The sequence below is a fragment of the Neophocaena asiaeorientalis genome, unplaced genomic scaffold (genome assembly GCF_003031525.2).
Source record: "Neophocaena asiaeorientalis asiaeorientalis breed wild unplaced genomic scaffold, Neophocaena_asiaeorientalis_V1.1 scaffold573, whole genome shotgun sequence".
Lineage (NCBI taxonomy): Eukaryota > Metazoa > Chordata > Mammalia > Artiodactyla > Phocoenidae > Neophocaena > Neophocaena asiaeorientalis.
The window spans coordinates 10,315-35,746 of record NW_020172453.1 but is presented as its reverse complement, the minus strand read 5'-3'; the positions used below and the strand labels follow the sequence as shown (position 1 = coordinate 35,746).

General features: G+C 39.9%; 1 protein-coding gene across 1 annotated transcript in view; it reads left to right on the top strand.

Annotated features, from left to right (window-relative positions):
• The window catches only part of PCSK1 (proprotein convertase subtilisin/kexin type 1), a 41,393-nt gene extending 17,428 nt beyond the window's left edge, over nt 1-23,965 (top strand). The window contains exons 7-14 of the mRNA XM_024737678.1: nt 1,385-1,557; nt 2,574-2,786; nt 5,279-5,379; nt 14,440-14,673; nt 17,778-17,935; nt 19,324-19,457; nt 21,035-21,196; nt 23,253-23,965. Coding sequence (XP_024593446.1) covers nt 1,385-1,557; nt 2,574-2,786; nt 5,279-5,379; nt 14,440-14,673; nt 17,778-17,935; nt 19,324-19,457; nt 21,035-21,196; nt 23,253-23,630 — 1,553 coding nt within the window. The 3' untranslated portion in view covers nt 23,631-23,965. The remainder of the gene's footprint in view (nt 1-1,384; nt 1,558-2,573; nt 2,787-5,278; nt 5,380-14,439; nt 14,674-17,777; nt 17,936-19,323; nt 19,458-21,034; nt 21,197-23,252) is intronic.
• The last annotated feature ends 1,467 nt before the right edge of the window (nt 23,966-25,432 follow it).

Below are 25,432 nucleotides of genomic sequence, written 5' to 3'. Positions count from 1 at the left end.
GCACTTTTAAGTAATGATGAACTAAGTAGCTATAGTTTGTGAGAGAATCATCTCATCCCTTCATTTTATAGAGGAGGAATCAGAAGCAAGATTCTCAAGGAAACCAAAACACACCTACTGTATGTCCATCATTTACCTTCCAAGACATTATCCACATCCTGGAAGTTAACAGGATGGATTTGAGTGCCAGATTTCTGGGATTCAAGTCCCAGCTTCCCAGCTGCAAGTTGTGTGGCCTTGGGCAAGTCCCTGTCCCTCTCTGGCCACAGTCTCTCTCCCTGTAAAATGGGGAGAATTACAGCACCCACCTCAAATGGTTGTCATAAGGATAAATGAGTTCATATGTTTAAGGCCTGTACAATGGTAGCCGCATATAGTATATCCTCAATGCACACGAGCTGTTATCATCCGCATTTTACAGCTGAAGAAACTGAGGCACATAGAAGTTAAGTGGCTTGCCCAAGATCACAGAGCTAGTAAATAGCAGAGCTGGGATTTTTTTCCCAAATGCATTTTAAACAATTTTAAAAAAATAAATGTAACTTCTACTAGTCATGTCAACTACATGTTCTTTTACCCAAGCTCCATAGTAAATAATAGTGTGAAAATATAAAGCTGTGCACTCCATTGCATCATTAGCCTGAAGCCAGGAATAACCAGATAGCTGCCTGTATCCGTCTAAATTGCTTTTGCCTTCCTGGCTCTTGAATACATGAGTCTGATGATGGGTGACAGCCTGTTGGAAAGCATAGAGCCACTGCATCTGCCTTCTCCTGATGAAAACTGATTCCCCCTCAGGAGTAAAATCCATGGCAATGATTTCATCCTTGAGATTATTTAGAAGAAAAGGAAGCATGTTCCCTGAAAATGTTTCTTAGCAAACACATAAAAGAATGGCCTCTGGGTTATTTTTAATCAGTGCTTAGAAACAAGAGTTTGTTCCCTATTTGTGAGTTTCCTATTGTAAGTAGACCTTTTCAAGCTGCACTGTTTCCTGTACAGAGTCCTCTGTAAGGCACTGACCGGGCCACAGCCATTCGTGGTATAGCCATGAGCAGGCATGTTGAGAGAGAGCTGTTTGATGCCTCTTGCTGAAAGCTATCCTGTCATTTTCAGGTTATCAGGGCAGCAGAGGGAGGGGAGACATTTTGTAAGCGACAACCACCATGGCCACAGCACAGCGCATAAGGAAGCTTATGCAGGCGGTGACTTGATCTCCCTGCTGTGCTTTTAGCAGCTGGGTCACAGTCATTTGGGACATACACTGGTTACCTATTTTTGACTCTTTTGGGAGTCCTTTAAAAAAATGAATATTAAGAGCATCGTGCCATTCTACACGTACACACTGACATCAGCATATGTATTTGTCTGTTTTGCTGTTCAGGGATAAGAATGCTCGATGGCATTGTGACGGATGCTATTGAAGCCAGCTCAATTGGATTTAATCCTGGACATGTGGATATTTACAGTGCAAGCTGGGGCCCTAATGATGATGGGAAAACTGTGGAGGGGCCTGGCCGACTAGCCCAGAAGGCTTTTGAATATGGTGTCAAACAGGTGAGATGCTTAACACAGACCCACTCGAAATGAAACCTTACCATTTGAATATGAGGAGAAGGGAAGGACACTTAGTTTATATGCAAAGAAATGGTTGTGAACTTCTTGTTATTGCTTATGGTTTGAAGTGCATTTAGAGGGCCAGATCGTTCTTAAAAGGGATGGAAGTTAAGGGTTAAGAAAGTTTTCCCCATTTGGGTCTGACATTCAACAGATATTCATTAGTCTTAGAATATTTACTTTCAGAAATACTCTGGATATGTCCTTTCTCATTTTCCTGCTGCTTTTGGATTTCTACATGAGGTAAACTACTACCCAGACTTCTTTCAAATACTCTGAAAATGCATCCTTAAATATAGCAATGTGCCACCTCCCTCTCTGCACGTGCCTGATGAATACTTGTGCCTTGGTTGTGTTTCTCTGTCACCGGGGTTGAGTGCATTCTTGCCAGGATTCTAAGGCCTCATTCTGCACAGGATGAAACAAAAGTAGGAATTTTGGAGAGCACAAATTGAAAAATCATAGAAAGGGTAGCCTTGACGAGTTCCATTCAATTGAAGAGTCCCTTTTAATGCAGCTGCAAAGCAGATCTGAATAATGCCTGATTTTGTCATTCTATCAGTCAGCCAGAAGATTCAAGCAGAAAGAAAGGAAGTTCAAAGATTCAAGCGTAGTGACATAAGCCAAGGGAACAGTGAAGATATTCGAGTGAGTGCTGAAGGCCAGATTATGAATCCACATAATAAAGGAAAAAGAGAAAAGTCCTCACTCAGCGCCATCCCAGAGAGGGCCCAGATGGAGGAGGGCTGGCAGCACCAGAGCTCAGTGGCTTATAACATACAGTCTCGCGAGAGTTCCAATATCGATGCTGGAGGACCTGGAGTTGAAACAGACTCCAAATTACTGTTTCTGAGAACTTCATGCATGTATTTATATATTTGTTGGGGATTTTATTGGGATGTGACAGTGACCCCAGTGATGATAATAGACGTGATATGTTTTGGCTTTTCCTTTAGGGGAGACAAGGAAAGGGCTCTATCTTCGTCTGGGCTTCTGGGAATGGGGGGCGTCAGGGAGATAACTGTGACTGTGATGGGTACACGGACAGTATCTACACCATCTCCATCAGCAGTGCCTCGCAGCAAGGCCTATCCCCCTGGTACGCTGAGAAGTGCTCCTCTACGCTGGCCACCTCGTACAGCAGCGGGGATTACACCGACCAGCGAATCGTAGGTTGCTTTTGTCTAACTCTCTCTGCTTAGGTAGGAGAACACGGCTCGCCTTCAAAAGGATCCTTTGGTCAAACTGATTTGCTTAAGCTTCATGTCTCAGTTGGGGAGACTCACACTTTGCTCACTTGAAGGGTGGGTATATATTGGGAAGTTTTCTCTCCCAGGGATAATGACGCTTCTGCCAAAATGATGTTGCCTCTCAGTCATTTTTAAACTCAGCCCTGAGAAGCCACCAATCTGTCATTACATATGGCCGAGACTCCAAATGTCTGTTCAGCTTGTGTGATGCCTCCCTGAAAACAGCCTTAAAGAAGATTTTAAGGGTTGTTGGAGCTTTATCACCCTTGTACTTGTTGATCCTTTAATAGCAGGGAAAATGTCTGACTTGCCCTTTAGCAGATGATAAAAATACAGAGCATACACCAGCTATGTCTCCTAAGGATGGACGACCTACAGGAAAATAACAGTCTAAATTTCCCCTGAGGTGAACTTCTCAGCATCCAAATAAAGAGCTTAGGAAGGTTATATGCTCAGAGAACATCTCCAGCCCCCGCTTGGCTGTGCCTTCATTTCCATGAGTCAGACTGCCAAGGGCAATCATTGGATTTCCCTTCAAGGGCAGGATGATGAAGGCCCATTTGGGGGCTTTGAGAACAAAGAGAGGCACTTCTTTTCATTTAAAAATTGAAAGCCTCAAACTTAACTCCTGACACAGAAAGAACCAACCAGCTAAAGGATGTAGATCCTAATCTCAATAAAAAACCAGGTCATGGTCCAATTAGATTGTGGGTAACCTGCCTAATAATTAGCCTTTGGAATGTGTGTAAAATTCATATTAATGGCATCTCAACAAGATTGTCAGAACTACGATCTTCATGCAGGATCACTCTTCCGGAACTGCCTGTTTCTGCAACCTACTCTAGTTTAGACAGTAAAACTATGGTCTCAACTTAGAAGCCCTGGCCTACCTCTCATGCCCATATCTTCAATTACTCAAAGAGACAGTAACATTCTACCTAGGGGTTCTTTACGGCAGGTATATCTTATACCCTGCTGTAAAGGAGCCTACCAGGCGTGTGCCCCACTTGCATTCACAGCCCCTGGCTCTTGATGACCCTGTGGGTGTTCAGAGTGGCTTTTCAAAAAATGGCCTGTGGTCCATTTCAGAGTCACCATTTCATAGACGGTCCCTCATCTGAGCCACTCTGCTGTGAAGCAGGAGGAAGAATTTCTGTCTTTGTAAAGATCCCTCCTTAGGTAAATGAGCCATAGAAGAGACAGCTGGTGGATTCTATTTGAGACAGTTGCACTAACATAGCCTTTGTCTTACGCAAACCTCTTCCTCAGCACAGTCATCTCTGGGGCTTACTTGCGTCAACAGGTAAAAAGGGTAACCTTGCTTCCGCAGCCCCCAGAGGAACAGGGCCACCAGAACTTGAGATATTCAGCGACTCCAAGTGGGAAGCCAAAGGAGGTGATAATAGAACAAACTGTTTTTTTTGCACCTGCCTCCCACACCTTGAAATCTCTAGCTAAAAATCATAGTGTGAGAGCCTGGGTGGGTGTCTTGTTAGTAATTCTTTGGCCCAAGTACTTGTTCAACCAACAACACTGTGGTCCTCAGGCAGACTAATGGGAAGTCTCTCTGGTTTCTTCCCTTCATCTCAGCAACCTCTTCACTAAGCTAAAATTAGCCTGGGTAATTCCTTATGTGCAATCACATTGTGTGAAAATGCTTTCACAGACAGGATCTCATTTCAGCCTCAGAATAGGAGTCGAGAAATATCAACCTCATTTGACAGATGGGGAAACCAAGTGGCTTGCCCATGGGACACATCTACTGAGTGGCAGGTTTAGAATTTGAGCCCAGATCTAAGTCCAGCACACTTTCATTTGAAAAACTCACCATGTTCATCAAAGTACAAATGTGACACTAACTCATGGCCATCAGATTACGTCACCAGTGAGTGCAAACCACACACTAGACATGTTTTGTGCAAATAGTTCAAGTGGCCCAGATCAGGATGGCTTTACCTCCTCGTGCTAAAGAGGCATTCAAATGTCAATCTGAAGGCAAAAGGGAATTGTGCCTGGGGCAAAACTTCTAAATATGCCAGGCCAAGCACAATGGACCTGATGATTAATGGGCCAGTATGATTCACAGTGATTTTGAAACACTCCCTTTCTTACAGACAGCATTTCATTTGGGAATCTCAGAAGAGAAAAAAAATTCATAGTGGGAGGACTTCATCCCCAGAAAAAGGCATTCTGATGCCAGAATTATAGACAAGTTGCATATAGAGGAGAGTGAGCTAAAACATCAGCAGATGGCAAACATCCGCCTGTAGTTTAGAGGAGGAAGTAGGGAGTCGAATCAGCTGGGCTTCCTGATCCTAACAGATGCAGCCCTCGGTAGGGCTAACCCCCGGGGACAGGATCACACTCCTCACATGTTCTCCCATGTTTCTTTCTTTCCTGGTGCCCCTCAGACGAGTGCTGACCTGCACAACGACTGCACAGAGACCCACACAGGCACCTCTGCCTCAGCACCCCTGGCTGCTGGCATCTTCGCTCTGGCCCTGGAAGCAAAGTAAGGCCCAGAAAGCGTCTAATCACCTGTAAAAAGCTGTTTCTCCTTCTTTTTCATAGCATATATATTTTTTCTGAATATATGGTTACAGTGGAAAACTACAAAAAATAATAAAAAATAAGCTCTTTTCCTGTCAACATCTCAGTGTAGATTTAATACACACACTTATCTTGCAACATTGGAATCTTAATTCACACACTGTTTTGTAATTTTTTTTTTTTTTTGCGGTACGCGGGCCTCTCACTGTTGTGGCCTCTCCCGTTGCAGAGCACAGGCTCCGGATGCGCAGGCTCAGCGGCCATGGCTCACGGGCCCAGCCGCTCCGCGGCATGTGGGATCTTCCCGGACCGGGGCATGAACCAGTGTCCCCTGCATCGGCAGGTGGACTCTCAACCACTGCACCACCAGGGAAGCCCTATTTTGTAATTTTTTTAATCCACCTATATTAAGAGCACTTTCTCATAGCTAAATCAATCTTCCTTGACTTTAAAAAAACTCATGCTCTCCTCCCACTCAGTCCTCCCCAGTCCTCCTACCACTCAGCTATAAGGCCTTCTCACTTCTGTTTATTCCCACCAAGAAAGACTTTGTCCAGATAATTTCCTGTGGGTAGTGTTAGGAATAATAAGTTTAAAAAACATCCTTTTTTTTTTAGATTATATAAGCCCCACCCTAGAGCTGATATAACATATCAGGGGACATGAGAATTAAAAACAGGACTTTTATCTTTTTGTAGTATATCATTATATAAATGCAAATTTTATTAAGGCCATTTCATTCTCAAACACCCTTGTCCATAGATATCAGTTATCATTTCTGATAATTTCCTTAAGATAAACACTTACGATTGGAATTTTTGGGTCAAAGGGCATGCATGTTTTAATGATTTTGATACATATTGACAAGTTACTGTTGATAAAGATGGTACCATTTTGTATTCCCACCAGCAGTATATGTGTGAGAGTGCCAGTTTCCTAAACCCTGATCAAACCTACTTTTATTATCTTTTAAAATGTTTGCTACTTTGTTAGGTGAAAATGGCATCTCATCTCTATATGCTTTTATTTCATTACTAATGAAGCTCAATATTTTATATTCTTTTGCCATTTATCATCTGTGACTGTTTATGACCTTGATTTTGTTTTATGGCCTTAGTTAGAAAAGCTACTAATGCTTGGTTAGTTTGACATTTACCTTTTAATTTTACTTACATGTAATTTTTAATGTAATGAAGTTAATATGTACACAGTTATCTTTGTTAGTCTCTTTAAGGTTTTTTTCCTTTTTATGCTCAGAAAAATCTTTACAACTCCAAATTATATACACATTTATTTATATGTCTTTTATTATGGTTCTTTTACCATATTTACGTTCTAAATCTCCCTGGAATTTATTTTAGTGTATGTTACCAAAAAGAGATTTAGCAACATTTTTCCATTCATAATAGTTATTCAATAGTCTAACACTTAATACAGAGGAAAAAATGTTCTGATGTTGTGTGGTGAGAAATCTTTAAATGTTAAGTCAGATGCTGTGGCCGCATGATAGAAGACGTGTTAAAACTTGTAAATTACTATTATCCTTCCTAATAAGGAATTTATCTTAGAAGAACATCCATATTCTCTACAGAGAGGACAAAGCAGTTCCTTCATGTCAGGTTCAGTAGATGAGGTGAGGTTCACAGTAGTAGAAGAACAGAACTCTTTGAGCTGGGCCATAGCTGGAAAAGCCCTGCCGCTGCTGAGGAGAGTCCAGCATTGCTCCAGGAGCCCTGGAGCCACCTGTGGAGTTGTGGTTTAGTCCCTGGTATCTCAGTTATGTAACGGCCACAGCGGCTAAGAAAGATATGCCTAGTAAGGCTTGTATCAAGAGTCTACCTACTTGGAGAGGCTGGAAAGGTACTGATAAAGGAAGAGCAAATCCAGATGCCCGATCAGAAACAGGGAAATCTGAAGCTCTTGAATCCAACAGAAAAGCTATGTTCAGAATCTGAGTCCACTTGTAACAGGAAGGGGATGGACAGAGGGCAAAGTCTAAAGACACAAGCTTTGACTGGCATCAGCAGACCCAAACCAAATTTGAGGAAAGATAATCTAAGCAGTGAAAAGTGCAAGGAACACCTGGCTTCAAGTTCTAGGCGTATCACTAGCTATGTGACCTTAGGCAAATTAAGAGGGCTCAATTTATCATCTATAGAATGGAGGGGTCAGATCAGATTATTTTTTTCGAACCTTTTCCCTTTATAAAATCCTTCAGTTTGAAATTGAAGGTATCAGCATATATAGATCATCCAACATGAATTGCTGAGGTTGGTGGTAAGAGGTCCAGAGTGAAAGAAATAAGGTCCTATAAAGGCAAGTAGTTACACACAGGTAGTGAAACAATATCATGATATTTATGATTTTAGGATACAAGCTTTTAGCTCCAGGGAGCTTTTAAAAGAAAACCATCCTTAAAATCTTGTCTTCCCTACCCAATACCTATCAAATGCATGCAAATGTAACTAGCCAGACCTAGCCCATCCTTGTCTAGTGACCAGAATAGTAGAAACACCCATCTAGCTGAACAGATGTGATTTTATTTTGACTAAGAACTGAAATTTTAAAAGTGTAATCTCTGACTTCTAAAATTTCAAACCTTCTATTTCTGTATAAGGAGAAAGTGATCTAAGAATGATCTAGCCTCATTAATCTCAGTTAATTCCTAATGGACTATTTATAAAGCAGGGGCTCCATAGATTGTTATGAAATACATGGGGTCCATGAACTTCTTTGAAACTAGATGCAGAAATGTTTGGGAGTGCGTGTCTGGCATTTTGGGGGGAATGGTTTGTAGGTTCCATCAGATTCTCACACCGCTCATGATTTAGGAGACATTAAGAGTCTATGATCTCCCTGGTGCATGTAATAAGAATTTAATTCTTTTCGTTTTGATTCAATCATCAGTAAGATGGCCATAATCTATCTTAACATTTATAAACTTCCTGCCAAAGTACATACAGATTATTGGGATGTCTGTTCTCAACTGGGCAGTTTTCTTAGCTCCATTCAATTGTCTATACCCAAATGACTATTTCAAAAAATCTGAATGCCAGAATTTCTAGAAGAGTCCCTAGACAATCAAGATTGGAAGAATCATTTAACCATGTGCTTCTCCTCAAGGAACAACTATGGAGACTGAAGAACAACTCTGGGCTAAATTTATCAAGGATAATAACGTTCAGTATCTATCAGCCTCTTACCATGGCCAGACATTGTGCTAACCTCTTTATATACAAGACCAACTCTAATCCTTACAACAGTCTTGTGACACAGAAATTATTAATTGCATTTTACTAAGGAAGAAACTGAGACTTAGAGAGGTTGAGAAATGTAACCAAGTTCCCACAAAAGACCAGCAGCTACAGGACACTGCCTCCTATAGTCCTGTGAGGGAGGGAAAAGTTCATCCCCTCAAAGAAAGAGGAGTTAAGAAGATTGAGACTGATAAAGAAACATCTTAACTCATATTTATGAGTTCTGAATAAAGGCTCCTGTCATGCATATTACTTACTATGCTGCATTAAATATGGGACTCTGGGGAAAGGGAAGAGGAGAGGGAAGGAGAAAGAATGATTTCTGGCTCAAAGAATAGTATTCTGAGGAATACTTTCCTTCCCTAGAAGAGTGTTTCTCAAACACCAGCATACAGTCATCACCTTGGGTGTTTATTTAGTTTGCAGATTCCCGGGTCCAACGGCCAGCGACTCAGATTCAGAAGTTTCTGATATTCCAGGCAATGTTTATGCCGGTAGTTACCCTAGCCAAAACTTGAGAAACAGCTGCTATGAAGGGTTACCTTACAACTGTATTTTCCTACAACCTCACTGGGCTGTGACTGTGAAGATGCCCATTAGGATACTCAATAGGCATATCCTGGAAATATATATATATATAATAAATAATACACACACACACACACACACACACGCACACGCACACACACACTAAGAGAGACAGGAATTCCTTGGATAAATGCCTGTGGTACTATTATACGTAAGAAAGATGGCAGACAGTAACCTGTCTTTTGAGGGGAGAGCAAAGAATCAGAATAATTTTTAATAAAGAGCAAAAAGTGAAACATTGAATCCCTTCACCTCTTTGGAGGTATTAAACAAACAGATGAACCAATCTTCTGTTTTGATTAAAGGTTAGAGGATGGGAAATGGACTTTCAAAGTTGCATGAAAACTTTGGATAAATCACATCAAAGAAATCCTTGACTCAGTGGATTGTGAAATGTTGGAAAGTCTCTAGGTTAGAAAATCTTCAACATCTAGGCTTATCTAATTGTGATTAGAGGCTAAACCACGTAGCCTTTAAGATTTTTCCCCTAGAACAACTCTGGGCTAAATTTATCAAGGATAATAACGTTCAGTATCTATCAGCCTCTTACCATGGCCAGACATTGTGCTAACCTCTTTATATACAAGACCAACTCTAATCCTTACAACAGTCTTGTGACACAGAAATTATTAATTGCATTTTACTAAGGAAGAAACTGAGACTTAGAGAGGTTGAGAAATGTAACCAAGTTCCCACAAAAGACCAGCAGCTACAGGACACTGCCTCCTATAGTCCTGTGAGGGAGGGAAAAGTTCATCCCCTCAAAGAAAGAGGAGTTAAGAAGATTGAGACTGATAAAGAAACATCTTAACTCATATTTATGAGTTCTGAATAAAGGCTCCTGTCATGCATATTACTTACTATGCTGCATTAAATATGGGACTCTGGGGAAAGGGAAGAGGAGAGGGAAGGAGAAAGAATGATTTCTGGCTCAAAGAATAGTATTCTGAGGAATACTTTCCTTCCCTAGAAGAGTGTTTCTCAAACACCAGCATACAGTCATCACCTTGGGTGTTTATTTAGTTTGCAGATTCCCGGGTCCAACGGCCAGCGACTCAGATTCAGAAGTTTCTGATATTCCAGGCAATGTTTATGCCGGTAGTTACCCTAGCCAAAACTTGAGAAACAGCTGCTATGAAGGGTTACCTTACAACTGTATTTTCCTACAACCTCACTGGGCTGTGACTGTGAAGATGCCCATTAGGATACTCAATAGGCATATCCTGGAAATATATATATATATAATAAATAATACACACACACACACACACACACGCACACGCACACACACACTAAGAGAGACAGGAATTCCTTGGATAAATGCCTGTGGTACTATTATACGTAAGAAAGATGGCAGACAGTAACCTGTCTTTTGAGGGGAGAGCAAAGAATCAGAATAATTTTTAATAAAGAGCAAAAAGTGAAACATTGAATCCCTTCACCTCTTTGGAGGTATTAAACAAACAGATGAACCAATCTTCTGTTTTGATTAAAGGTTAGAGGATGGGAAATGGACTTTCAAAGTTGCATGAAAACTTTGGATAAATCACATCAAAGAAATCCTTGACTCAGTGGATTGTGAAATGTTGGAAAGTCTCTAGGTTAGAAAATCTTCAACATCTAGGCTTATCTAATTGTGATTAGAGGCTAAACCACGTAGCCTTTAAGATTTTTCCCCTTAGAGTTTTGTCTCCAGATTACTTTACCTACACTCTTCTAATTAGAAGCAATGCTTAATTTCAGTGTTTAATTCCAAAGCCCTTATTTTCTATAAACACAGCCTTGATTAGCAACCCAATGTAATTTAAAAAAAATTTAATTATTCTGGATGCCACTGAGGAGTGAGTTGCTAATTAACAGAGGAAGACTGTCAGGAATGAGATGCACTATTGTTAGAAGCTCCTTTTCATTTATGAAATGCACTCACTCGAATGAAAAATAGACTTAATTTTCCTAATTGCATGACAATGAAGCCTCTTTGAATATTTTGCAAAGAATAGGTAAAAGAAAATTAAAAAACAAAATCTGCAACTAAATAAAAAACAATTCTCTAACTATAGAAATGTAGAAAATCTGCTTTGTGCTTGATTATCATGACTATCAAGACCATGCCTCCTTACTACATATCCTCATCCCAACCTACACACACACACACACACCCCTGCCCATCCAAGTGGGAAATTGGTGTGTTGCCCAGAGACCCCCTTGATAAGAGGCTTTTACCTAAAACTCCCTTTAAAAGACTGGAAGCAAGAATTTCAATAAAGTGCCATATAGGCCAGAACTAGTTTCCACATTCAGAAAATAAGCCATTTCTGCTCAGCTAGTTAATTATTCCTCCGTGTGGGATGGCCAATGTGGAAACAAGATCTACAATGAAGTATATATGATATTGGGCAGATTGGAGTTCTGAATGATATGGAATTTTCAAGATTGTCATACTCAACCACTCATCTTATAGATGAGTCCACTCAGGCCCAGGGAGATGAAGTGCTTTGCTTAAGGTCACACAGGTCTTTGGCAGTAGAATATAATTTAATGTGCCTTCTATTACTCCCTATTCTGACCCTTAATTGTCTTAATTAGTTATATGCTTGTATTCTTTCTTCCAACTCCTATTATTTTAGGTATAACATAAAACTGCCTAGACAGGTTTTTTCAAATATACATAGAAAATCATACCCTACCCTCAGATATTTTGATTCAGTAGGTTTAGACCTTTATCAGTCACTCTCTGTGCTGTTTGTCAGGAGCTCAGCTGAGCAGAGAGAAAGCATACTGAGCTGCCAGGGGTCAGAGTAGCTTTAAAGCAACAGACCAAAAATGAAAGGGTTAAGCCTTTCATCACTTACTGTGATGGTAAAGGCCAGAGTCTAAAACCAGAGAAAACACTGACTCTCCCTATTCCATTTTCCCCCATGGAAAGGTGCACCAGCTGATGGTCAGGTGAAAGCATGGACATGGGGGTTGTCTCACTGTTGAGGAAGCCCCAACAGAAGGCTCTGGTAGCTTTATGGACTCTGGGGTGGGGTGGGGTGAGGGGGAAGGCTCAGAGTGGAGAAGTACTGGGTACTGAGTCAGAGTGGGGAGAAGTATCTTCAAGGTTCCTTCTTCTCCCCCCCCCATCAGGAGGCCTTGGCTGAGGCGCCTAAAGAAGAGCTTTGCCCAAGGCCTCAGATAAGGAGACCTAGGAATGAAGGCGCAGGGCCTAGGAATGTAAATATGGGAAGAGCTTGATGGGGGAGGAAGGCCTGAGTCCTTGACTGCAGCTCCCTTCAGAGATGGTGATGCACGGGCTGTGCACTCAAACTGGGGTGGAGAGGACAGCTTCCCCATGAGGCCCACCAGATAGAGCCTTTGCAGCGCTTACGATGAGGACTTAGATCTTAGCCAGCAACGGACTCCTCAGTGTTTAGGAATGTGTATTGCCTCTTGCTTGTCACCAGGGGATTGTTAAACCAGTCCATGATGGGCTCTGGGGAGAAAATAGCAAGTTGAGACAGATTCCCCTGATGGTTGTTTCACAACCTAGTGGTAAGATAGAAACCTTGAAGACTCAACACTTAGGCATTTATTATTTAATAAATAATGCTTGATTGGCTTGATAGAAACAATGCAGGTCTCAAAGCTAAGGAAAAGCTTGAGATCATGAAAGACTCTAATGACTAATAGCAGTAAGTTTTAAAATTGTATTTAAGGCTAGTTAACACTTGCACACATTCAATCATCCAACCAACCAATATTTACCCAGCATATATACCCTGAGCCTGGCATTCTTCTGAGTGCTTGGTACACATCAGAGAACAAGATGGATAAAAATCTCAGCCCTTCTCCCAGCTGATTCTAGCAGGGGAGACAGACATTAATAATACACAAAACAAATGAGTTGCTCAGTATGTTAGAAGATGATAAGCACTATGAAAGAAAAAAAAAAGTATAGCAAGGTAAGAGAGCTCAGGAGTATTTGGGGAGAATTGAAATCTTAAATAGGGTGATCAGGGAAGGTTTCATATTCATTATAACAGACCTGACAATCCCATGCATCTCTGATTTATCTTTATATTGCTGCTAAATTAATTTTGCCAAGGCTCCTCATTATACCATTCCCTTGCTCAAAAATCCTCAGTGGCTCCCCTTTACCCAAACGATAAAGTATAAGCTCCTTTTCATGGCATTCAAGGTCCTCACCATCCGGCTCAGTACTCCAGCTCACCTCTTCCTTGCTTCAGTAAACCAGACTATCCACTGTACTCTGGCCACATCCTATCCTTCCCCTGTCAGAGGTTTTGACCCATTGCCTCATCCCCTGTTCTCTCTCTTTCAACTTTTTGACATTCTACCCACCCTTTAAAAATCAACTCAAATATTTCCTCCTAGAAAAGCCATCCTAGATCTTTCCATCCCAAAGGAATTCTTTCTCTTCAAAGTTCTACAATACATTATGCTATGAATACAGCACTCAACAGATATATTATAGTTATTGAAAGACTTAGTTCATTTACTTGATTGTACACTTCTTAAAAACATGAACTACCTCCTTGAATATCCCCACACTATTCAGCATGGTGCCTTGTAAGAATGATCTCAAGTAGCTAAGAGCTTCTTGACACTTTTGCTATATAAAGAAAAGAGGTAAAGAATATTTAAGAGTTGGGCTTCCCTGGTGGTGCAGTGGTTTAAAAAAAAAAAAAATATATATATATATATATTTATTTATTTATTTAAGAGTAGGTAGCCAGCCTATGTCTAAATCTGAGTCTTCCTAAGAAGGAAGTCAAAAGCTCAACTGTGGGCTCATAATGCTGAAAATACTAAGGCTGTTAATGAACAGCAGACGATTGGAGGGCACAAAGGAAGTGCTGTCATTTTTCATTTTTGTTCCAGTTAAATGTAAGTACATAGGAATCAGGGGCCAAGTTCTACTTTTCTACAATGCTGAAAACGAATTTTATTCATGCTAAGATCGTAACTTATGCGGTATGAGGAGAAGTTTTCAAGACTGTATTTTAAATTATGAATGAAAGACATAACAATAGTGATACACACAAAATTTACATAAGCACAGTTGCAAAAGATACCTCATCATCTCTGAATGGAGATGATTGTTTTTAGCACTTGCTTTTGCAAGGAAACTTCTTTTTGTCCCTTAAAGATTCTTTGGGTCACTTCCTCTCCAGTCCAAATCTCACCTGGCGAGATATGCAGCACTTGGTTGTCTGGACCTCTGAGTATGACCCACTGGCCAATAACCCCGGATGGAAAAAGAATGGAGCAGGCTTGATGGTGAATAGTCGATTTGGATTCGGGTTGCTAAATGCCAAAGCTCTGGTGGATTTAGCTGATCCCAGGACCTGGAGCAGTGTGCCTGAGAAGAAGGAATGTGTTGTAAAGGACAATGACTTTGAGCCCAGGTAAGTGTCTCCAGGAATTTTAAACAAATGTGTGCCCATGGCACTATTTGAGTATGACGTTTGTCACTCTGCTTAATTTTTCTCACCTACCCTTCTGAAGTAGATGGAGATGGCATTTGTCAGTGTTCCCTGTGTGTCCATGAGGAATCACAGAGATCAAAGGTTTGCAAATCATGTTAACATATTTGTATTTTCCTCTCATAGCCTACCAACCAGATAGCAGTAAGCTAAAGTGCACAATTGTTGTATGTATCACTAAGAAAAATCACTGCCAATTAAACTATTACCAACCGTCAGTTCTTTAATATTCATTCCAAATTCAAAGATGTTAAAGTTTTTCTGAATGCATCTTAGAAATGATGAAATGCAGTACTTGCCAACCAGTGTTACCCCAAACCTACTTCCAAAAGAACCTCGCTTCATGCCACAGTGCTTTGTGATTCATGACTTTCCTTCCGTGAAGGATCTTTTATCGTATGGCTTTCAATTAGACTACACCTCTCCCACTACATCTAGCTACGGAAGCAGAATCTCGTATCAAGGCAACTGCAATTATACTGAAGACCCACTCACACAAAATACCCAAGGGTGGGAGGCTTGGAGGGCCTGCATTAGGGAGAGAAAATCATTTCTTAAGAGGATACATTTCAGTATTGGACCACTTTTTGATGGCTATAAGGCAAATCTGCTTGAATTCAATGCCACGGCAAATAGCATTGTATTTAAGTATCTGTGTCTTCCTTAACATTTTTTTTCCTTTTTTCCCTTTTTATTTTATTGTGTTAAGAAGTCTTAACATGAGATCTACCCTCTTAAATTTTAAGTGTACAATACATAATTGTTAACTATGGGTACAATGTACAACTGATCTCTAGAACTTATTTATCTTGCTTAAACTTTATGCCCAGTGGTTAGGAACTCTCCATTCCCCCCACAAGCCTCGGGCAACCAACATTCCACTCTTTGATTCTATGAGTATTTTAGATACCTCATATAAGTAGACTCATGCAATATTTATCTACCTGTGACTGGTTTATTCACTCAGCACAATGTCCTCAAGTTGTATCCATACTGTCACATAAAGCAGAATTTCCCTCTTTTTTAAAGCTAATATTCCATTGTATGTATGGAATATTACATATTCTTTATCCATTCATCTGTTGATGAATATCTAGGTTGTTTCCACATCTTGGCTACTGTGACTAATACTGCAATGAACATTGGAGTGCTAATATCTCTTTGAGATCCTGGTTTCAATTCTTGTGATAAATATCCAGAAGTGAGACTGCTGGATCATACGGCAGTTTTATTTTTTTTTTTAGGAAACTTCATACTGTTTTCCATAGTGGCTGTACCATTTTGCACTCCCACCAATTGTGCAAGGGCTCCAATTTCTCCACATGCTCATCAACACTTGTCTTTTTTCTTTTTTTTAGTAATAGTCATCTGACTCTTGACAGATGTTTTTTTTTTTGCGGTACGCGGGGGCCTCTCACTGTTGTGGCCTCTCCCGTTGCGGAGCACAGGCTCCGGACGCGCAGGCTTAGCGGCCATGGCTCACGGGCCCAGCCGCTCCGCGGCATGTGGGATCTTCCCAGACCGGGACATGGAACCCATGTCCCCTGCATCGGCAGGCGGAATCTCAACCACTGCGCCACCAGGGAAGCCCCTTGACAGGTGTTTTGATGTGGGTTTTGATTTGCATTTCCCTGATGATTAATGATGGTAAACATTTTTTTTTCACATACCTGTTGGTCATTTGTATGTCCTCTTTGGAGAAATGTTGATTTAGGTCCTTAGTTCATTTTTGAATCAGGTTGTTGGTTTTTTTGCTATTGAGTTGTAGGAGTTCTTATATATTTTAGAGATTAACCCTTTATCAGATATTGTCTACCATTCTGCAGGTTGCCATTTCAGTTTGATTGTTTCCTTTGCTGTGCAGAGGCTTTTTAGTTTGATGTAGTCCTACTCGTTTATTTTTTGTGTGTGTGCTGCCTGTGCTTTTAATGTCATATCCATTAAATCACTGCCAAGACCAATGTCATGAAGCTTTTTCCCTATGTTTTCTTCTAGGAGTTTTACAGTTTCAGGTCTAATGGGTGGGTTTATTTCTGGGATCTCTATTCTGTTCTATTGGCTTGTATTTCTGTCTTTATGCCAGTACTATACTTTTTTTCTTTTGAAGTATAGTTGATGTACAATATTATATAAGTTGCAGATGTAAAATATAGTGATTTACAATTTTTAAAGTTTATACTCCATTTATAATTATTATAAAATATTGGTTATATTCCCTGTGTTGTACAATATACCTTATAGCTTATTTTATACCTAAGAGTTTATACCTCTCAATCCCCTACCCCTGTATTGCCCCTCCACTTCCCTCTCCACACTGGTAACCACTAGTTTGTTCTCTACATCTGTGAGTCTGTTTCTTTTTTGTTATATTTACTAGTTTGCTGTGTATTTTAGATTCCACATATAAGTGATATCATACAGTATTTGTCTTTCTCTGACTTATTTCACTTAGCATAGTACTCACCAAGTCCAGCCATGTTGTTGCAAATGGCAAAATTTCATTTTTTTTATGGTTGGTTAGTATTCCATTGTATGTGTGTGTGTGTGTGTATCACATCATCTTTATCCATTTATCTGTTGATAGACACTTAAGCTGCTTCCATATCTTGGCAATTATAAATAATGGTGCTATGAATACTGGGGTGCATGTATCTTTTCGAATTAGTGCTTTTTTTCCTTCAGTACCATACTGTTTTGATTGCTGTAGCTTTGTATTATATTTTGAAATTAGGAAGTGTGATTCCTCCAGCTTTGATCTTCTTTCTTGGGGTTGATTTGGCTATTTATAGTGTTTTGTGGTTCCATATAAATTGTAGAATTGTTTTTTTCTATTTCCAGAAAAACCTTATCATTTTCTTGTGCATTAAAATTAGTTTATACCTAATCCTGAATTGGTTTCTACTCGTAATAGAGAGAGACAACAAGCCTAGCTGAGTATCTCCTTAAGAGTGTTGTGTACGTATTTCCATAAAATGCAAGGAAGAAGAGATACACTTTGTTCAGTGATGATTCTTTAATGTATTTAGAGCCCTGAAAGCTAATGGAGAAGTTATCATAGAAATTCCAACAAGAGCTTGTGAAGGACAAGAAAATGCTATCAAGTCACTGGAACATGTGCAATTTGAAGCAACAATTGAATATTCCCGCAGAGGAGACCTTCATGTCACCCTCACTTCTGCTGCTGGTAAATTTCAAAAAAACAAAACAAAACAAAATTCAATTTCTTCTGAATTATGTGTTTAAATTTTTCAGTATAAATTAAATGATTTAAAATCAATGATTGATTTTTGTTTATATATAGACCTAAGACTTCCCATAGACACTTTCAGGTCTTAAAAAATATGTTTGTTTGGTTTTTTTTTGCATCAGAACTCTGCTCTGCTCATTCAAACTGATCCTTAGATAAGCAAAGAATGAGGCCTATTCAAATAATACCAATTAATAAACCCTTCTGAGTTATGCATTTTCAAATTGTGCTCATTATCCCAGGTCACTGATCTATCATTCATTTCTCTCAGGTAACACATTAGTGAAAATTACTCTAATAATTAAGCTGACAGATATATCAGTCTCATCCAAGGAATTAAGTGGAAAAACTGAGAATTCTGATCCATGAAAGAGAGTTGAGGAGACTAACAAATTTTCCACAATTATATGATTAAGGCATATGATATGATATATGGACAATTTGTCCTTTCCTGAAAGGTTACTAAGTCAGACAAGATCATAGATGGTAAAGAGCTTGTGAAACATAAACCACGATCCAACCAGGAGAAGCTGTCCTAATCCTTTTTCATGTTTTAGTAGGATTCAACTGACTAAATTTAATTCCCATAAGTGATGTATGAGAAAGATGAACTATCTCTATAATGCCCTTCCAGGATATGAACTTCCTAGAGGTTTGGAGTAAGTTCTGTTAATTCTGGAATTATGCTTCCTTAATACCTTGGAATTGGCCTGAAATATTGGCAGAATGTTTTTTCACTAATGGCCCTATAGTTCATTTGACACTTTCTCTTAAAAAATGTTATTTATTGATCTATAGAGAACTTGGATTTGAAAATTTAGAGTAACTACTCTTACTAGTAAACTCTTCTTACTAGTAGTTTTATATGACAAGAGATTAAATTATATATGGCTTTATTTTATTATGTCTGTGCTACATTATAGACTCAGGCACCTATTAAATTTTCAAAACTTCCTCTTAATTTCAAAATGATAGTTCCATTAATATGTATGTTAGGTCTTTGATGCTCTTCTTTAATGTAGTTCATAAACATAGTTCTCTGAGTTCTCCTTATTCAGATAAACCTTACTCAATATATTCATCCATTATTTATTTTTCTACAATATTTATTGACAACTTATTATATGTCAGGCAATGCACTAAGTACTGTGAATAAAAACTTCTTTATTTCCTGAGAATGTCTCCATCCTAGTATTATACTCAAAGGGAAAATTAAGAGAGCTAGTTTTTCCCAGCTTCCATTTCCAGTTATCAAATGCTAAAGTGTGTCCTACTATCAGATCTGTTAGGACACTTGTTAATTTGTGATGCTTGCTTGAAAACAGGAACCAGCACCGTACTGTTGGCTGAAAGAGAGCGGGATACATCTCCTAATGGCTTTAAGAATTGGGACTTCATGTCTGTTCACACATGGGGAGAGAATCCCATAGGCACTTGGACTTTGGGAATTACAGACATTGTAAGTATGAATGAAAGGATACAGAACCACAAGCTCACTTTTAAACACTCTGAAGCTCTTTTAAAGTCAGTGCATAAGAAAGGGCCCAAAGGAAATTTGATCACTCCTTATAGAGGTAAGGAGAAAGTTTAGTGTTTCAAGTTCTCCCCACTTGGCTATATAGAAAATAAATTTAAAAAAAAATTAGGCACCAGCCATATAAGAAGGAAGAAAAGATATTTTGATACACAATGTGACAGACTGTGGGGCAAATCCAAGTATACCCATGTCAGAACACAGCCAGCCACATGACCTACTCAGCCACCAGAATCAGCTGTATTTACAACCATAGTTAAATGCTACACCAACTTTGCTATGACACTCTGCTGGGGTCATATGACAGAACTCTTACCAATATTTACTGCAGTGGCTATTTAAAAGTAGCTTACTTGTTAGATAACATATCTTATTTAATATGACTTTTTTGGTTTTGTTTCAGTTATGAAACAAAAGCATTTCTCAGTTTTCTTTCTGTTTGCTAACACTGATTTTCTTCTATAATTGTAACACACAGTCCCAAAAATAAAGTGTATGAGCAAAAAGCCAAATACATTTGAATTATTTATTTTTATATCATTTCTCCAGCATTTTCTATAGGTGAGCATATAAATGAATGGTTTTTCAGGTCCAACTTATTCTGAGATAGCAGTGTTATAAGTACCAGTAACACCAGAATCAATGTCTAGATAACTTTTTAAAAATAAATGATTTTAAATTCCTGGAGATGTTAATTAAGTTAATAAAAATTCTACAGTCATTGTTACTTTTTTTTCTCTGAGAATAGCTTTCACCTAAAGACTGCTAAAATTGTGATTTAGCAATGGAAGTTGTAAAAATTTCTGCTCTCATAGGGAGAACAAGAAAACATTCTTAGTTTATGGTCCTGTTCCTGACCTTGGCCTCCATTCTTTAATTCAGTTTCACCATAAGGAAACTAAGAAAATCTGTTTACCAAGATGGGACTATTTTATAACAAGTCTGCAAAATCTGACTCTACAATTTTAGATTTTTTTAAAAGATATTTTAGATTTTTTAAAAAGATATTTTAGATTTTTAAAAAATATATTTTAGATTTCAGCATTATTTTTAACATAATTGTTGAGCCTATGAAAATTATTACTCTTCCCATAAATATACAGCTCTTAAGGACTGCTTAATGCTGAGGGAGGGCTATTTATATTACTCTGCAGACTTCTTTTTCCCCACTGGAATGTTTCTACAAGTTGATAATTGATAAATATAATTCTCATTATATAAGATACAGTCAACTTTTCAAGGACACACCCAGTATAGAAAAGAAGGTTCACGTAGAGAGTTCTCCTTTTTTAATTGAAGGCAATTGATCAGTTTTTAAATCTTTGAACCTGTCAACTATCTATTTTCATAGGAAGAGTGAGGCCAGTGATTTTTGTCTTTGTACCCAGAGCTCTACACGTGAAATGCACAGAATTTTAAAATTAAACTATAAAATTTAGCTATTTTGAAGGAGTTTATATTGCTCAGAACATACACTAAAATTATGTATGCTTACTCATTAGTCTGGAAGAATGCAAAATGAAGGAAGAATCGTGAACTGGAAGCTAATTCTGCATGGGACCTCTTCTCAACCAGAACACATGAAACAGCCCCGAGTGTACACGTCCTACAACACCGTTCAGAATGACCGAAGAGGGGTGGAGAAGATGGTGGATTCGGGGGAGGTCTGTGTGGCTCTGTTCTTACTGGCATGTTCTTTTGTGAACTGTAGTAGACAATGTAGTGGGTGAAGCTGCCCGTAACTTTTAGGCAGGAAGTGAATCAAACATGGGTTGGCAGGGCTTCCCTGGTGGCGCAGTGGTTGAGAGTCTGCCTGCCAATGCAGGGGACACGGGTTCGTGCCCCGGTCCGGGAGGATCCCACATGCTGCAGAGTGGCTGGGCCCATGAGCCATGGCCACTGGGCCTGCACGTACAGAACCTGTGCTCTGCAACGGGAGAGGCCACAGGAGTGAGAGGCCCGCGTACCGCAAAAAAAAAAAAAAAAAAACATGGGTTGGGAGGAAAGGGAGTAGGAGTAAACTTTATTTTCCACAGGAAATTGTTTCATTCATTTATTCTTTTATCCGAAAGTTAGAAATTAAAATTAATGAATTCAAAATTATTCAGTTCTCTAACATGAATTTTCTCCATTTATAACAATATCAAATTTTAAAGAGAGCTGTCTTTTTGTATGATCACGTATAGCTAACATTTGTATTGTACCTAGTTTGTAAGCATTTTTCACATTGTCTCATCTAACTTATAATCCTTGTAACCTAGAAAGGATAGACCTCAATATATCCATTTTACAGAAAGAAGACCAAGGCCCAACTGATCAAATCATGCAGGCTTCTCTTTACTAATTCCTTAACTGACACTTCTTGGCAACTCCAAGAGGAGCTATAGAATCACAGTTTCTCTCAGAAAATTGCCAAGGAAAGCTGAAGTCAGTCAGTTACATTCCTAGGTCTCAGCCTACTGAGGCTGCTGGCTTCTCCCTTATCAGATGGTGGGCAGAAAACACATTTTCTTTATCTCTGTATCCCCCAGGCCTCTAGCACAGTGCCTCAGATGTAGTAGGTAGGTTATCAGAATTCCCAGAATGTCCTTTCCTGAATAGGTCTGGCTCTGTGACAGGTGTTTTGGAAGGTACAAAGACATTATTTATTCAAGAAATTTATAAACTAGCTGTGAGAAGGCCTCAGCTCATATTATGGCCCCACTTACATTCTGCAGAATAGCTTTCCTCTGGGACTCCACCTTGGAGGCCTCCTCTTCCCAATTCTGGAGGCAGGTGGACCTTGTGGGTATTTCTTCCTCCAAGATTCCTTAAGGGGTATTAACGGGACCATTTGGCTGTTAAAATACTGAAATGCTTCCACAATGTTGACAAAGAGCCGCTTCTCTGATTTCTCCAGTTCCCTCCTTCCCCGCCCACCACCCCAATCTCTTCCCAGGCCCCTTCTGACAACTCAGAGGCTGAAAGTGCAGCTCCTGACAGAGCAAGAGGCCTCTAGAAAGCTATTCCCACATGACAGCACGGTTGGCACCTCTGTACGAGTTATTACCTACTTTATTATCAGCTCCTTCCCAAAACATGGGTGGGAGGAAAGAGAGTGGGAGTGGGAAACTGCTTCTTTTCCATAGGATGATTGGCCTCTCCTGTTGCGGAGCACAGGCTCGGGATGCGCAGGCTCAGTGGCCATGGCTCACGGGCCTAGCCGCTCCGCGGTATGTGGGATCTTCCCGGACCGGGGCACGAACCCATATCCCCTGCATCAGCAGGCGGACTCTCAACCACTGTGCCACCAGGGAAGCCCCCTACTATCTTTTAAAATTTATTTTTTCATCCAGAATTCAGACATTAAAATTAATGAATTCAATATTGTTAAATTCCCTAACATGAATTCTACTACAGCAGGCTGACAAGTGAAGGAGACCGATAGGTATGAGCGCTTACATACATCATCTGGTTCAGTCTTCAAAACCACCAGAAATGGAGGGATTCTTATTGCCATCTTACAGGAGAAGTTCACGGAGTTTAAAAAGGTGCCAAAGGTGCCGCAGTAAATGAGAAAATGAGGATTGAACTCCGAGATAGTGTGATTCCAAGCCTTGTGCTCTCTCTGCTCCCCAGACTGCCTCTCGAGGGGCAGGCAGTGGGCGTGTGCTGCAGCTGGCTTGCCTGCTCCTAAATAATGAGCCTTCTCCCCTTTGCCGGTGGCTTTCTGTGTTTCAGGAGCAGCCCACACAAGAGAACCTGAATGAGAACCCTCTGGCATCCAAAAGCCCCAGCAGCAGCGGTGTGGGGGGCAGAAGGGATGAGCTGGCAGAGGGAGCCCCTTCTGAGGCCATGCTACAACTCCTACAAAGTGCTTTCAGCAAAAACTCACCCCCAAAGCAATCACCAAAGAAGTCTCCAAGTGCAAAGCTCAACATCCCTTACGAAAATTTCTATGAAGCCCTGGAAATGTTGAACAAACCTTCCCAGCTTAAAGACTCTGAGGATAGTCTGTATAATGACTACGTTGATGTTTTCTATAACACGAAACCTTATAAGCACAGGGATGATCGGCTGCTGCAAGCTCTGGTGGACATTCTGAGGAAGGAAAATTAAAATGAGTGGTGGTCCTAAATTGGAAATAGTCATGCTTTTTCCTTCCCGTTAGATATTGCCTGTGTCTGAAGTGGTTGTTTTGTCATTGATTCTTCTGCTTGTAATATCCTTTGCGGTACTTTTTCTTTTTCTCCCCAACCTGGATAGTTGAAAGCTATGAGCTCAAGCAGCAAATCCAACTTCCTGAATTGATTATAGCTCTTTCAAAACACATCTTCCCTGCCTGCACAAGTCAAATGTTTTGTTCTTTCTGGAGCCACGGTTCACACGTGGTCCTCATACCACATGAGAATGCCTCCTCAAGCCTCCCATTTCCTGTCTGAAAAGAAAAGGCATCACCTGGGCAACAGTTAATTTGAAAAAGTAATCTGCAAAAAAATGAGAGGAAGGGAAACTATTCTTAACAGCTTGTCCTCTGTCTTTGCCATGTGGTGATTCAAATTTTGATGCCAAAGAAGGGTTTGGAAAGTCTCTAATGAAGGAGTTCACAATCAGACTCACACCCTGGGTCTTTCTACTCCAAAGTACTGCTCATTCAGGAAGTGGCCATTAGATCATTCTGGGGAAAGGCTGGGTTATTTAGATCCAGAAACAGGCCTCAAACCCTGCATTTTCTGGTTCGAGCAGTTTTAGAGCATTTTTCTTTGCTTGGCTTGGTGTGCCATGGAGAGGCCTCCATGGATCTAAAGGTGACTGTGACTCATGCTGTGAGCTCTGGCCTTCCTCTCTTCCTCATTACCTTCTCCTTTCTCAGCCACAAACTAAATACTGAGAGAGCTACTGATACCACTTTCTTAGAACAACCTTATACTCGGGACTTGGCAAATTCCTAATCATAATATTTTTAATAATCATAATAGGAAACCACTCATAACATGGAAAACCAATAACAGGAAAATATTCATAATAAGGAGAGCCAGTGGGAGGTTTCATTTGTTTTTTAAATTATGTTCATTAGAGCAGATTTTTCTGGATCTTTGAAACTGAGTGTTTATTCCTTGACACGAAAGGCCCTTCTCCAGTCTTATAGATGATAGTATCCAAATTCTCACCAAACTGTTTCCAAGCTTCAACTCAGAGGACACAAGCTGGCAGCCCAAAGGCTAGATTTTGTTTGGCCTGTTAAATGTTTTAAATATGTGAGTGATTATTGAAAATATGAGATTTCACATAAAACCTAATTCTCAGACCCATCTTCCCTCATCGCAACAGTTGGCTGGAGCTGAGTAGCAGCTTCCCAGCTAGACTTGAACACATGCCCCCATGATACCCTGTTCCGTGCTGCTTATCACGGGCACCTTACAGGTCAGCATTCAATAGGCATTTGATTTTACCCTTTCCTGCACTAATGAACATGTACAAAGTGTAAATGCATTAGGAAAGAAATATCCCCAACTTCTTTCTGTATGATAATCAATAATTATAAGAATCTGTCATGATCTAATTTATAGGCCAAAAAAAAAAAATGGTATTTGAGACCCCTGAAAGTAGCTCTGAAATCCTATTTGACTTATGTGTTTAATCTCACCTTACCCAGATGCTCATTTATACTAATTCATTAACTGCCAATCCCCTCACTTCCCACTTCCTATATGCTCACAAAGGTTCCAGTTGCCTACAATACTGGCATTCTCCCACTGAGTTTGCTGTTTGCAATTCTTCCATGAAGTCTGAACTTCTTAAGGCCACACATGCACTGGACCAGGAAGAGAACTACATTGAACTAGATCAGGAAAAGAACCCTAGAGTCTGTCACTTGCTTTAAAGTGTGTTTGGTAAGACAAACTTTCACCCCCAATTCT